General features: G+C 41.4%; 1 protein-coding gene across 8 annotated transcripts in view; it reads right to left on the bottom strand.

Annotated features, from left to right (window-relative positions):
- Positions 1 to 292: 292 nt before the first annotated feature.
- The window catches only part of AQP9 (aquaporin 9), a 45,998-nt gene continuing 33,092 nt past the window's right edge, over positions 293 to 13,198 (bottom strand). For all 8 annotated transcript variants that reach the window (XM_070053373.1, XM_051821959.2, XM_051821961.2 and 5 more), the window contains 4 exons: positions 12,509 to 12,646; positions 11,194 to 11,312; positions 6,663 to 6,880; positions 293 to 2,185 (listed from right to left, as the gene is read on the bottom strand). In XM_070053373.1, coding sequence (XP_069909474.1) covers positions 2,011 to 2,185; positions 6,663 to 6,880; positions 11,194 to 11,312; positions 12,509 to 12,646 — 650 coding nt within the window. In that variant the 3' untranslated portion in view covers positions 293 to 2,010. The remainder of the gene's footprint in view (positions 2,186 to 6,662; positions 6,881 to 11,193; positions 11,313 to 12,508; positions 12,647 to 13,198) is intronic.

The raw sequence follows: 13,198 nt of genomic DNA, 5'->3' as shown, positions 1-13,198 counted from the left end.
TGATCCCAAGACTCTGAGACTACTGCCAGGGTTTTCCTGGCCACAATTAGACACGGTTTTCAAAGAAACCTTAGACCCATGTGTTTAACTAAGTCAGTGTCCTCAACTGCTACCTATCAGAGTCACCTCACCTCAGCTATTTGGACAAATGGGACCAATGGGGCATTAATATTTTCTAAAATCTTGCCAGAGAAATCCAACTTTGTAAATAGATAACCTCTGAACTATGTATATTTAGTAGTTTTTTTTTTACTTACAAAAATAAAAAATAAAAAGACAGAAAGAGGCCAACAACAACCCAACAATTTTATTGCAAATAGGAAATATCCAGGCAGGTAGCTGCAGAGTGAGAACATTCTGTATGTCCATAAACTGTAGGACTTAGGTCATCAGAGACACTTTGCATTTGCTATTTACTGTTCTTTCATCATCACACAGCCATTGGTGACTAGATACCCTCGGGAATGCTGGGCTTTTTAGCAGCCTGACTGAAGGTGTATCCCTTGATTTAGAACATTTCACCCCGTGCTTATAACTCACAGAGGATCTTTGTTTGAAAGTTACATCAATTAGAAAACTCACAGAGAAGAGGCTAGGGAAGAAGCAGTTCTCTGAGTGTCATGTTTCGGGTTGGCAGGGAAGCAAGATCAAGACTCAGCAAGGCCGAAAGTAGTTTAGGAAGGGAGCCTTGGTTGGTAATGTCTTTTAGCCCAGGAAAGCTATGATCAAATGGCTACCCGTTTCCTCAGTAGTGCTCCAGGGATTGTGGGAACAAAACCAGACAAAATGTGGAAGCATGTCCAGATGTATGTGTGTTTCTTCTGGAAGCTGCCAAGTCCGCTTCTTCTGGAAAGCCAGCAAGAGTTGGCAAGGATTCTCGGGCAGTCATTGATCATCTGAAGAGTCAGAGGTGCATCAGGCAAAGTTCAACTTGCAGGTGATCCTGGGCACTCACCTAACTTCCTGAGGTTTTGTTTCTTTATCTGAAAAATGGACAGCATGGTATTTGCCTCAATCCTTATGAGGATTAAATTAGATGATGTATGAAAATACTTTGTAAAATGTAAAGTCTGCTAAGTTAATATTATCCTTCCAGGGACCTTCTTCTCTGCAGGTCATACTACTCCAGGATCTGATGGCTTCCAGCTTCGACTTCTGGGTTATGTGTAGAGTAATGGATGAGTGCAGCTGCTGATTCAACTTGTCAAATGTCTGTCCTCAAGTAAGCGATTAGGAAAATACATCTGAGCTATAAAGCTAGCATGATGTATTTTTCATGACTGAGGTTACAATTGTATTTTAGGTTATTATATACTAAAGATCAGGAAATTAATTTTTGTCCTTTAAAATGCAGAAAAGCAGGAGATTAATTTGATAAATGGTTTCCATTAGAAAAATTCCATTTAGTTTCCCAAATTTATCCTGTCTCCTGGGGTTCTGAATGCCATTATGTCCTTTACAGCTTCATGCTACAGTTTCCTACATCCCTAGGTTTCAAGAATGCCAGTATTTATACAGATACAGAATATAATTATTTAGACAAATACAGTTGCAGAATTTAATTAATGAGTTAGCCTGCTAGCTCTCTAGCTTATGGATATGTTAATGTTAACTGAAACAATGACTTTGCTTTTTCACTTTAGATTTTGGTTGATAGTTGGGATGCATTAATTGTAGTTATTGAAGATGAGGCTTTTGGTGACACTATTCCATGCAGGCATAGTGGCTGAGACCATGAAAATAAGTCTGTAGTCAAAGTTCCAAGTATTAGTTTTCACTTAGGAATAAGGCAATGATTCCCATCAAGGAGGAGACCAACAGGGCAGGAAGGACGGCTGTTTCAAGGGACAGTCCATGTTATTCTGGGCTGAAGCTTGTGCAGAAGAGGTCAGTGTTCCCAATCCTTCACTTGGTTGCTTTTGTCACCAGCTGTGCTACATGGCTAGCAGATAAATTCCACTCAAGTCTTAGAAACACAAACACTTGGATGTCATCTTTCAGAGCATACCACTACATTATAACACTAAATTCATATTTCTCTGGCTTGTCCTCAGACTGTTCTACCTCGAAGTCTGGGTTAGGGTTTGGGTGGTGAATTTCAATGAGAAGAACATAGACGAGGCCTCCAATGACAGCACCAACCAAAGGGCCCACAACAGGAATCCACCAGAAATTATTTCCGACTCTGAAATCAAACAAGAAATTAGTGACATTTCTTGGCCTCCCTCCTGGTAATACTGTCTAGTTATTCACTATCCAGCTGATCTTTCTCTTGCTCACAGCTCTCCTAACTCAGCAGGAGCTAAGAATGAGATGGGACTATAAGGGAATAGCATGGGAACTATCACCCTAGATTTTCTAGGACCCTGATTTCAGATGATCTATTACATTGTCCTATTAAAACTTGTGAGAGACTAGTTTATGTTTATTTCCTTTTGAAAAACATAGATCCAGAGCCCATGGTCAAGACTGAGGGCCTCCAGGGAAGGTGCAGGTCAGTTGTTTAAGAGTTGCCTTTCCCTTATCCTGTAACAACAAGGCCCGGGGATTATGAATGGAGGAGATGTTCAGAATTCGGAAAGATTCCTGCACATCATTGATATATGAGGGCAATCAAAATAAACCATCAAGAAATATTTGTCCATGAATGATTGAATTTCTAAAAATCCAAGGTGGATATGTGTATTACTTACTTTACTTAAATTCATGGTTATTTTTGAGGTCCTAGCTCAACATTGCTCTCTGATTGAGCTTGTGTGTCATGATTGTTCCTCCTTCAGAAATCCTCAATATCAGCACCTTCTATTAAAAGTAAAGTTCTGAGGAAAGCAGGTGGCTTTTGGAAAGAGGAGATCATTTAAATAACTCCGGAGAAAGGGCCACAAACACTCAGAAGCAGATAAAACTATACAGTATACTGTTCAAGGATATATACATTTAAAATAAAACTATTTCTTTTTAAAGCATGGGAATGATAAACACAAAAATTTCAGGATACTGCTTGGGAGACAGGGGAACAAGATGAAAGCACATTGTATTCCAGACTGTATTTGTGATGATTGTATTCCAGAAGGATTCATGGCTGTTCTTTTCATCATGTGCTCAATAACTACACGAACATTCCCTGTGCCTTTTTTTATTAACAGCAAATTTTGATTAGAAAGGATAATGAAAGTGGCAGAAAACAGGAGTCCTATCCTGGTTCCCACATGACCTAGTTCAAGTCTCAGGATTGTCTAGAAAGTGTTTGAAACTCTACGCCCCAGTTCCTCTGTCTGCACGGCCCCTCCCACCTGGAGCATCCAGGTTCTCCAAGTCTTCAATCACCAGTGCTGGCTTAATAAGGGCACTGAGCTGGAGCACAGCAGCCACCAGATGTCACTCTTACAGCATGGGAAAGAGGACATCGTACTGCTGCTCTCCAAGCACCGTGTCCCCCGTCCCCAAGTCTGATGGACTTTTCTTTGAGAGGTTCTGGAGGGTGACTGCTTCTTTCACCTGGTTTTAAAGAACTGGGAGCCTTCTCTGGAGGTCGTCACAAGAAGGAGTATGTTGCATTATCTGAGCCATCGTTTCCTTTCACAGGGAAACTCTTTCTGTCCTTAGGCAGATTAAGGTCCAGAGTATTGGACAGGGAGCATGCCCTCCTTTCGGGGCTGGGCTCGCTTCCTTCTAAAAGCCCAAACACATTGTGCCAGGGTCGCAAGTCCTAAGTGGAGGAGCTCAGATGTGGTTACCTGCCTGGCCTGGTCTTCCATGCATGCAGGATGGTGACCATTTGTATATTCTGATTTAGGAGATGCCAGGAGCATGGCAATTGTCTCAAGGACCATCTTTAGGAATTTATTACAAAGAGTACCATTTTTTAGAAAATTAATTATACTTCAGAGATCCTTCAGCTATTAGTAAGTCATTACTACCCACATGGGAATGAACGGAGAGAACTCCAGTGGGAAACAGCCTCATATTTACTGAGAATGCAGGAGTCAGCCAGGATCCATTGGCTCGGACCCTTGTCAGACCTTCTGGTTTCCCCATTCTCCCTGCCATCTATCCTTCCCTGCTCGCCACGCAGGGGCAAGTGGGGACTTGAGAACAAGGCAGTCTCGACTGGACCAGAGACTTCAGTGTTGGATCTAAGCTGTGATGTCTACCTTGGATATGGAAACACTGGAGGGATATTATCATCCCAAGGTTTTTTGTTTTTCATTTTTGTTTTTGTTTTTGCAGAACTTATTAGTTGAGGGTTACTCACAAGCCCAGTTTTTTACTAATGGATTTCTCTTCCTCTATTCTCTCCTTTTTCAGTATATCTTATGTGGTGATGCCAGATTCATTTTACTAAAATGACATTCTAATCATGCCAGTCTTCTGCCTCAAATCCTTTGCTACTCTCTTTAAGTTATAGAATAGAGACTAGAAAGACCCAGTCTTCTGCACGTACCCTTCCCAGACTGGATCTCTTGTTATTTTAAAATTCTGTCTTGCCTGACTGAGATATCTTCTCAGTTGCCTGTTTAAGCAGGTCTAAATACTACAAAATGCTCCCACTTCCACCCCCATAATTCCTACATTTAGAGATAGAAATCTTCCCTCAACTCCTGGAGTTAATTAGTGAATTCTCCTTAATGCACTTGACAACTTCAAACTTGTGTTAGAGCCCATGTGATCACCTCGTAAGTAGAATATAAATAAAGTGATGAAGGACATCTATAGGGTCTTATCACTTTTAGCACAGGGTCTTGAGTAAGAAATCAAATAGCTACACGAATGAATAAACGAATATACAAAGGAAAAGACCCTGATGCTAGCGGGAGACATGAGACTCAGAGCTTGGCATTAGGAGATTCCAGCACTCTCAGCACCCTCCCCCATATCTGGACCTTCCTAATATGTACTTAACAAAGGAAAAAGAGGTCAGGCAAGATCTCTACTTGTGTGTGGAACTACCATGACTCTCAGAGCTTTGGATAAATCACCAAGGAGGGCAAGGAGGAAGGATGAATGTGGTCTTCAAATGTGTGGCTTTAGAAGGTAGGATTAAAAGAAACTCATAGGCTAATCTGGGCTCTTGGAATAAGATGATGTTTAGGCATGTGTCTTTGATGTGCCATTGGAATAATACAAAGGAGCCCTCCTAACTGGAAATCTTTTGGTGTTTTAATTGTGATATTCTGGCATAGTTTTCCAACCACAATACTACTAACATTTTGGGCTGGATAATTGTGTTTTGGGGGCCTGTCCTGTCCATTCTTAGCAGCATCACTGGCCTCCATTCATCAGACACCAGTGGTAATCCTCTCTGTCCACTCCAAACTGTGACATCCACAAATGTCTCCAGGCATTGCCAAAACTCTCTGGAGCAAAATTGCCTGCCTTTGTTTCAGAATCACTATTCTAGAAAATTCATTACATTGTCGATTTCTTGAGGTTACTTGATTCTCTTTGTATCTTTCAATACCTAGGTGATGCTTGACACTTAGAATTTATTTATTCATTGTCTCATTCAATAACTTTCTACAGAACTTTTCTATGAGCCAGGCCCTGTCTTGGGTGCTGTAGATAGATACATCAGGAAAACTATCAAGGTCCTCTTGATATGCACATACTGGAGGTTCTCAGATATTCCATGGTGGTGGTGAGTGGTATCAATTATTTTAACAGCTTACTTTTCAGCCTGGTAAAAGGCAACCAAAACTCTCCTTTAAGTAAAGTCATCAGAGTTACCAGGACAGCATTTAAAAGCGCTCATGTCCTGGATTCTTAAAGTAAATATTGAACTAGAATTTGCTCACACATGTCTTTCTTTTTTCCCCTTGCCTTGTTTCAGCCCTGTTTCCTGATGAGCCAAAGTGAGTTCTTTTCCCACAGAGTGGTCTCTGTGATTTCATGGCATGGCAGTGAGAAGGACTGAATGGGCAAAATTTGTCCAGGGACATGGATTCTACCAGGAGATGCATTTCCCCAGCACATTCTGAAGTAGAAACCACGAGTCGCCATTTTCTGGGCACTGGCTCTGTTTTATGTCTGTGTCATCAGGAATTTCTTACTCATATCTCAAGACCTAATTCAGCTCTCACTTTGTTAGTCATGTCCTTTCCTGGTTCCTGGGAAGACTTACACACTCCCTGAACCTGTGCTTTCTCAGCACTTACAGGGGTTTCCAGAGCACTTAATTTATTACTCAAGGCTCAGCTGACATTGAAATTTCCTTGCCTAGCACAGTGACCACAGCATAGATAGTGTGCCATAAGGATCCATTGAGTGAATGAAATACAAGTGAAATGGTTCATGATGTCCTGCAGTAGCATTAGAAGATGTAAATTCTAGTCCCAAATCTGTTAAAAAGTGAATCCAAAGACAACCAAAGTGTTCACATAAAGCCATAGAGCAATGGAAGGATTATTATTGCTATACCATATGGGACAGGCCCATCTCTGCTGGATTTATCTAGAGCTTACCTCTCTCTGTTCCCCTCTGTTCCCCCTCTATCCCTATAACGCACCTTTCCACAAAGCACCAGTGAAATGTCCCAAACTGAGAACCATAGTGTATACTTCTACCTTCCCATTAGAACACTCCTGGGTCTCCCAAAGCCCAGCCAGCCCTCTCTGATAAGGCTCAACATGATCTCTGTCTCTCCCCCCACCATTGATACTTACGTGAAGACTTCAAATCCCCATCCTGCCAAAGCTGTGAAAAGTCTGGGACTCAGGTCTCGAGCTGGGTTCATGGCACAGCCACTGTTCAGCCCCAAAGAGCCAGAGAGGACAATAATCAAGAGGCCAATGACAATAGGCTCTAGGCCTCTGGGCACCCCCAAATTTTTGGAGTCAAAAATGGCAAACACAAGTATGAGGAGAAACATGGTGGACATTACCTGGAAAGGGAGAAAATGTGCAAGGGGTTTATTTAGTCTTGTCATCTTCTCATTTGCTCACCTCAAATTTCTTATGAAACCTGAACCTGATAATAACTAACATACACTGAGCAAGTACATGGTTCCTTTTATCACAGTAGTCCTAGAGGCTGACCCAGGGCTCATTTACAGATTGGTTACTTGCCCAAGGTCACAGGCTGAGGAAGTGGCAGTTGAGTCTGGATCTAGAGAGGTCAGCTCTGGAGACTGTTATTTGAACACAGTGTATACTATGCTGTGCCCTGGCTAACCAACACGGAAACTGCAGGCTGAAAAAGATGTATGAAGGGCTTGTTCAAACTGCAAGGAAAACTATGTGAGACCCCAATAGGTAAAGATGTGAAGGAAATGAACAGAAGACTCATAAAAGAAAGTTTGACTTAGGAAACAATGGGAAGAGCTGATTTGTAATAAATGAAACACAGGACAAAAGGAAGAAGGGAGGTGGGAAAAGACACCAGTTCTTACAGGCTTTTCTTGTAGAACTAAACATATATCATATCTTTGAAAGGAAATTTAGCAATAACTTAGCAATACACATTTTAAAATATAAATGTATTCATACCGTTTGGTGGTATTGGATCTTTGATAATTATACCATAGAAGTAATCTAGAACACAGGAAAATCATAAAATAAATATGTTCACTTAAGAATTACTTATGCTGGCGCCACGGCTCAATAGGCTAATCCTCCACCTAGCGGCGCCGGCATACTGGGTTCTAGTCCCGGTCAGGGCGCCGGATTCTTTCCCGGTTGCCCCTCTTCCAGGCCAGCTCTCTGCTGTGGCCCGGGAAGGCAGTGGAGGATGGCCCAAGTGCTTGGGCCCTGCACCCCATGGGAGACCAGGAGAAGCACCTGGCTCCTGCCTTCGGATCAGCGTGGTGCGCCGGCCGCAGCGTGCCAGCCGTGGCGGCCATTGGAGGGTAAACCAATGGCAAAAGGAAGACCTTTCTCTCTGTCTCTCTCTCTCACTATCCACTCTGTCAAAAAAAAAAAAAAAAAAAAAAGAATTACTTATAGTACTGAAAAACTGGAAGCCACCTGAGTATATATCAATAAGGAAAGAGCTAACTGTACAAGTTGAGCATCCCCGATCTGGATTCCTAAACCTGAACTGCTCCAAAATCTGAAACTTTTTGAGCATCAATATGACATCACAAATGGAAAATTCCACATCTGACTTAGGTGACAGGTTATAGTCAACATGCACTAGAAATATTGCATAAATTCTCTTCAGGCTACGTGCATAAGAAATGTAAATGCATTTTGTGTTTAGACTTGAGCCCCACCATCAAGATATATCATATTTATATGCAGATATTCCAAAATTCAAAAGAATCCAACATTGGAAACACCTCCAGTGCTAAACATTTCAGATAACAACTATTCAGTCTGTAGGATGGAATGCTATTTCAGTCTGCTAGATAACCATTAAAAACTATAAATATAAAAACTATGTAGTAATGTTACAGATGCTTATGCCGTTAAATGAAAACATTGTATGTGTGTTATGTTTTGCATTTAAGAGAAAAATTGCAAGGCACTATACACAAATAGTAACAAATATCCTGAAGTGTTGGGTTATAGATGATGTTTTCCTTTCTCTTCTCTATTTTCTTACTGAACACATTATGTGACAGGTGCTTCATATGCTTTATCTTATTCAGACTTCATAATAACCCTTCGAGATGAATCCTATTATTTTGAGTTTGTGGATGAGAAAACTTAGGCAGGAAGAGGCCCAGGGGCACACTGCCAAAGAATCAGGATGGGAACCAGGCAACTTGTTTTAGAGTATAAAGTCTTCACCTTTTCGGCTGCTTTCCAAAATGACAATATTAAAAGAATTTATCTTCAAAGACACATGTTTTCCCAAGAGCACGTTTCCCTGAAAAGCCTTTCCTGACACTCTTGGGCGGAATAGAAGCCCCTGCCTCTACCCTTCCATGGCATTCTGATGTTATGTCTATCACTGCTCTTGTCACCCTGCAAGAGAACAATCTGTTTACTTGTCAGATCGAGCATCCAACCCTGAACCCCTTGAAGGAAGAACAGCATGGAACTATACCTGGCCCAGATGGTTCTCAATAAATATTTATTAGCTGAATGAACAATTGAATATTAATAAAACTACAGAATATTTAGAGCTAAATAATTCAATCATCTTGAGACAAAATGATCTGTGATGATGAGTTCTGTTGAGTGTCTTCTGATAATTGACATTTCTTAGAATGTACTCCGGAGCCTAAGGAATACCAAAATCCTGCGGGGATTGTTACTGGTTGGAACATCAGGGTTTTCTAATATTTATTTTTTCTATTTACTTATAAAAATAACTGGCTTAAAATCTACAGATCCAGAGACACTGGCAACTCACTCTGAGACAAGGACACAATGAAGAAAGTTTAGGAGATGGCATGTCGGTCAACATCAAGAAGTGAATAATCCTTGGTGAGACTGGACCTCCACCGACCAGATACCAAGCAATTTCCTTATGACCAAGGCACTTGGTGAAATTTCTTGAGGTTAGGGATTGGGAGATGATGTAAAATTCTACAAGATTCCATCAGAAGACTATAGGTGGGAGGATGTGGTGGGGAGGGGTTGCCTAAGGGTGAGAAAGGACTATTGTTGAATGCCCACTCTGCAGCAAGGATTTTTATTGCTGTGCAGTATTAGTCAGGTATTAGTGATGTCTTGTCAGAGACTAAACTGAGGATCCAGGAGGTTCTGAGTGACTTGCTCAAAGGCAAACTCTTGGTAGGAGACAGAGCTGGGACCAGGTCTCCCCAGCATATTACAAGACTTTGAGGGAAGTTCACACCACCATCTTACCCTCAGGGTGGCTTTGTGTCAAGCATGCCTCTGGGGCCAGTAAACTCTCAACAGGGGAAGGGGGATGCGTCTGCAGGAAGGACAGAGAATCACTTCAGGACTCAGAGCAGAGGGGGCTGACTATGGGGCCAAACATCTTTGGAACTGGGAGTTTCATTTTGTTTCTTAGATCCTCAAAACAGCTTGAGAATATAGGGAGAGAGCCATGGACCAAGAATACTACCACACAAGAAACAAAGACTAAGTCCTTTTCAGGGCAAGCCAGGGTTTGAGAAAGTCAGTGGAAATGACATGAATTTACGCGAAAAATCTCAAGAGTCCTTGCAAAAGAACTTTACTCAATTCCTGTCTTCTTCATTATAATATAAACTTGGCCTGAACAGATTGGCAAATAGGGTCCTCGAGAAATCTTGCAATGCTTATCTCCAAAGACCTTTCTGATGTACCCCTGGTCCCTTCTGACTCAGCAAATGCACAGCTTGTTGCTCCAGGTTTTCATGGGCATTTGGGGCTTAACATTTTCCACTATTCTGTTCTTCCTGATGTGTCTATGAGAAGTAACTCCTGGCACTTTGAAGCTAGAAAGATTCGCCCCGTCTGTCCTCTGTATTAATAGAGAGGCAAGGGACTTCCACCATGTTGCCTTCAGTGATTTCTTTCTCTTCATAGCTCTGTGTTGCTGTCCCAAGTTTATGAAACAACTGCCCTCCTGCCCTTTTCCTCCAGATGGCACCAGTTTTCCCTACCTGGAAAACTCCTCTCCTGTCCTGTCCTTTCCCTCCTTCCTTTCTTCCTTCCCTTCCCCCTTCCCTCCCTCTGCCCTGATCAAGGTGACCAGCAGCCTTCTTGGGACACAATAGAAGAAGTAGGAAAAGTCTGTTGGGTTGATAATGTTGATCTGGCCATACACTGACCAAAATAGTGGTTCAATTGGCTACACTGTGGATGTTTGGGTGCAGCCCCTTTTAAAAATATTAATAAGGCATAGAAACCTCTAGCTATAGCGAGAATTTTTATAAATCTATGCACATATTGAGACAGACAGGAGTCATGATACACTAGGCTGAACTACCACACTTCATAGTCCTTGAATTCAGATACAGAGGACTTTTCTGTGGCCTCCCCACTTAGACCATGTGCACAAAAGAGATGACAATGATGAAATGAATCCCATTTGCCTCTACAGAGGCTGAAATGTCTAGTAATTCACTCTTTCTGGAATGTGAAATACATGTATGTATTAAAGAGGAAGTAGAAAACTCTTTTAGTAGAATCAACTTGTGAAAAGGTGAAATATTGCCAAGAAAGCTTTCCCAGAGGCCTCTGACTTTGGAAATACAACCTCTCCTTTCTGATAGGCCTATAACATGCCAACACATTTCTCTTGTTAGATTATGTCTTGTCACCAAAGTTAGGTCTGTGTTGAATCTACACTTACTTGGTCTGCAAATGCATTCGTCAGAGACAGATATGGAGCCGGGTATGTTGCAAAAATATGTGCTGTTGCATTTTCTCCCACGATGAGCAATTTTCCACCAGCAAAAGACATGAATCCATCTATGGAAAACAGAGCTCTGGTACATTAGTGTTCTCTAGGAACGGCTAAGGGAAGATTATGTCAGGTGTTGGGCAAAATAACCATAGTGAAACAATCATATTGAGCCTGCCATAGCAATGCTGCATAGTATGGTAGTTTAGAGATGCTCATGGGAATCCCAGGATGGTGGCTCTTGGCTGCCCCAGATGGATCATGCCAGCCTCAAACCAAATCCTTAGTTAGGGGGATCCCAGCAACCAATTTTTGTGTGGGAGAATATTAGATTTTTCAAAATCAGATGAAGGCCTTGTTGGCACTTGGGCCTGTTATAGGAAGAATTCATAATTCACAGAAGGTTCTTGGTAATCCCTAATAAAGACTTTAGAATTTGAGGGTATCACAGCATAGGGAAAGCATTCTTAGAGCCAGGAGGATGGCAGCCCCTGTTTGACATAGTGGATGGCTCTCTGAACTTATGGTCTGGTTCTGAAGTCCCCTTTAGTCCTCGTAGACCCTAATTCTTAGAGAAAAGCACTGTATGGGGAGACACCCCTTTCTATAACTTATTTCTCTAAGGTTTGGTTCATAAATTCTAGTTCTTAAGGTCTTCAGTTTGACAGTCACCATGTATTGGATTAGACAGAAGGAGCTTCTTTGGAATACTCTTCACTTTACAGAAGAGGAAGCTGAAGCCAATCAAGTCAGATGACTTATTTAATTCACACAGCTACAGAGTAGATTAGTTCTACAGAGTAGAACTAAACTCTGGGTCTTTGATCACTAATATCGTGCTTTTCTTGAGCACAATTGCAGAACAGAAGCTCTGGTGTTTGACAAAAAGGAATTTAAGGCTCCCCACCCAGCCAACTTTTCAGCTGCCTCTTGTTCAAAGAGATTTTCCAGGATGCTTATTGGTCAAACCCTTTGCCACCAGTCAACTCTTTTCCCAACCAAATTAGAAAAAGCAGTGGAGAAATCATTGGTCTTTTAGTCATTTTGTGCGTGTTCACATTATAGTGTTGTCATGCTCCCCATTTAAGGTATGGACATTTGCATTAAGACTTTATGAGTTGGTCCCAATGATAATGATGAATTCACGATCTTATGCGTAGAACTTTGTGTCAATTGTAGAATGCTTCTTCTCACTTTAATGTCACCTCTTTCTAACCTTTCATATCAGCTCTTCTTTCCCTTTGGACTCAGGGGCCCTACTTACCATAGTAAATGCCAAAGAGGGTTGCAGCCCCTACAAAAGCTCCTAAGAACTGGGCTCCCACATAAAATGGAAATTTGAACCATTTCATTCGTCCAAAGAGACACATTGCGAAAGACACAGCTGGGTTGATGTGACCACCTGCAAGGAATAGAAGGTGATAATGGATATCAGAGTGAAAGCCAAGAACTAGGATGGTTATAAAGAAGACCTTATCTAGAGTTCTTGGGTATAACTATCTTTTAGGTAGAGATCTATGTATGAAGAGAATGGAGAGAAAGACAGGGAGAGAGAAAAGGGGGGGGGCAGAGAAAGCGGGAGAGAAGAAGAAAAAAATGAGACACATATAGCTTGTGTTTGAAGGGGAAGGAAGGGAAGATTAAGAATTCTCATCACATCATTAGATACTATACATGTTATTTATGAAAATGGAGTCAGACATAAAAAGAAACTAGATGTATTCAAGTGGCTCATTTTAATGTTTTTTAAAGTCTACTTGTAATGCAATAACACCAAGTAGATTATTATAACCTATTTAATTTTTTTAACTTTTATTTAATGAATATAAATTTCCAAAGTACAGAATATTGATTACAATGGCTTCCCCCCATAATGTCCCTCCTACCCGCAACCCTCCCCTTATCCACTCCCTCTCCCCTTCCATTCATATCAAGATTCATTTTCGATTCTCTT

This window comes from Oryctolagus cuniculus, chromosome 12, assembly GCF_964237555.1.
Source record: "Oryctolagus cuniculus chromosome 12, mOryCun1.1, whole genome shotgun sequence".
Taxonomy (NCBI): domain Eukaryota; kingdom Metazoa; phylum Chordata; class Mammalia; order Lagomorpha; family Leporidae; genus Oryctolagus; species Oryctolagus cuniculus.
The sequence above is the reverse complement of the archived record's forward strand: the minus strand, read 5'-3'. Positions and strand labels throughout refer to the sequence as shown.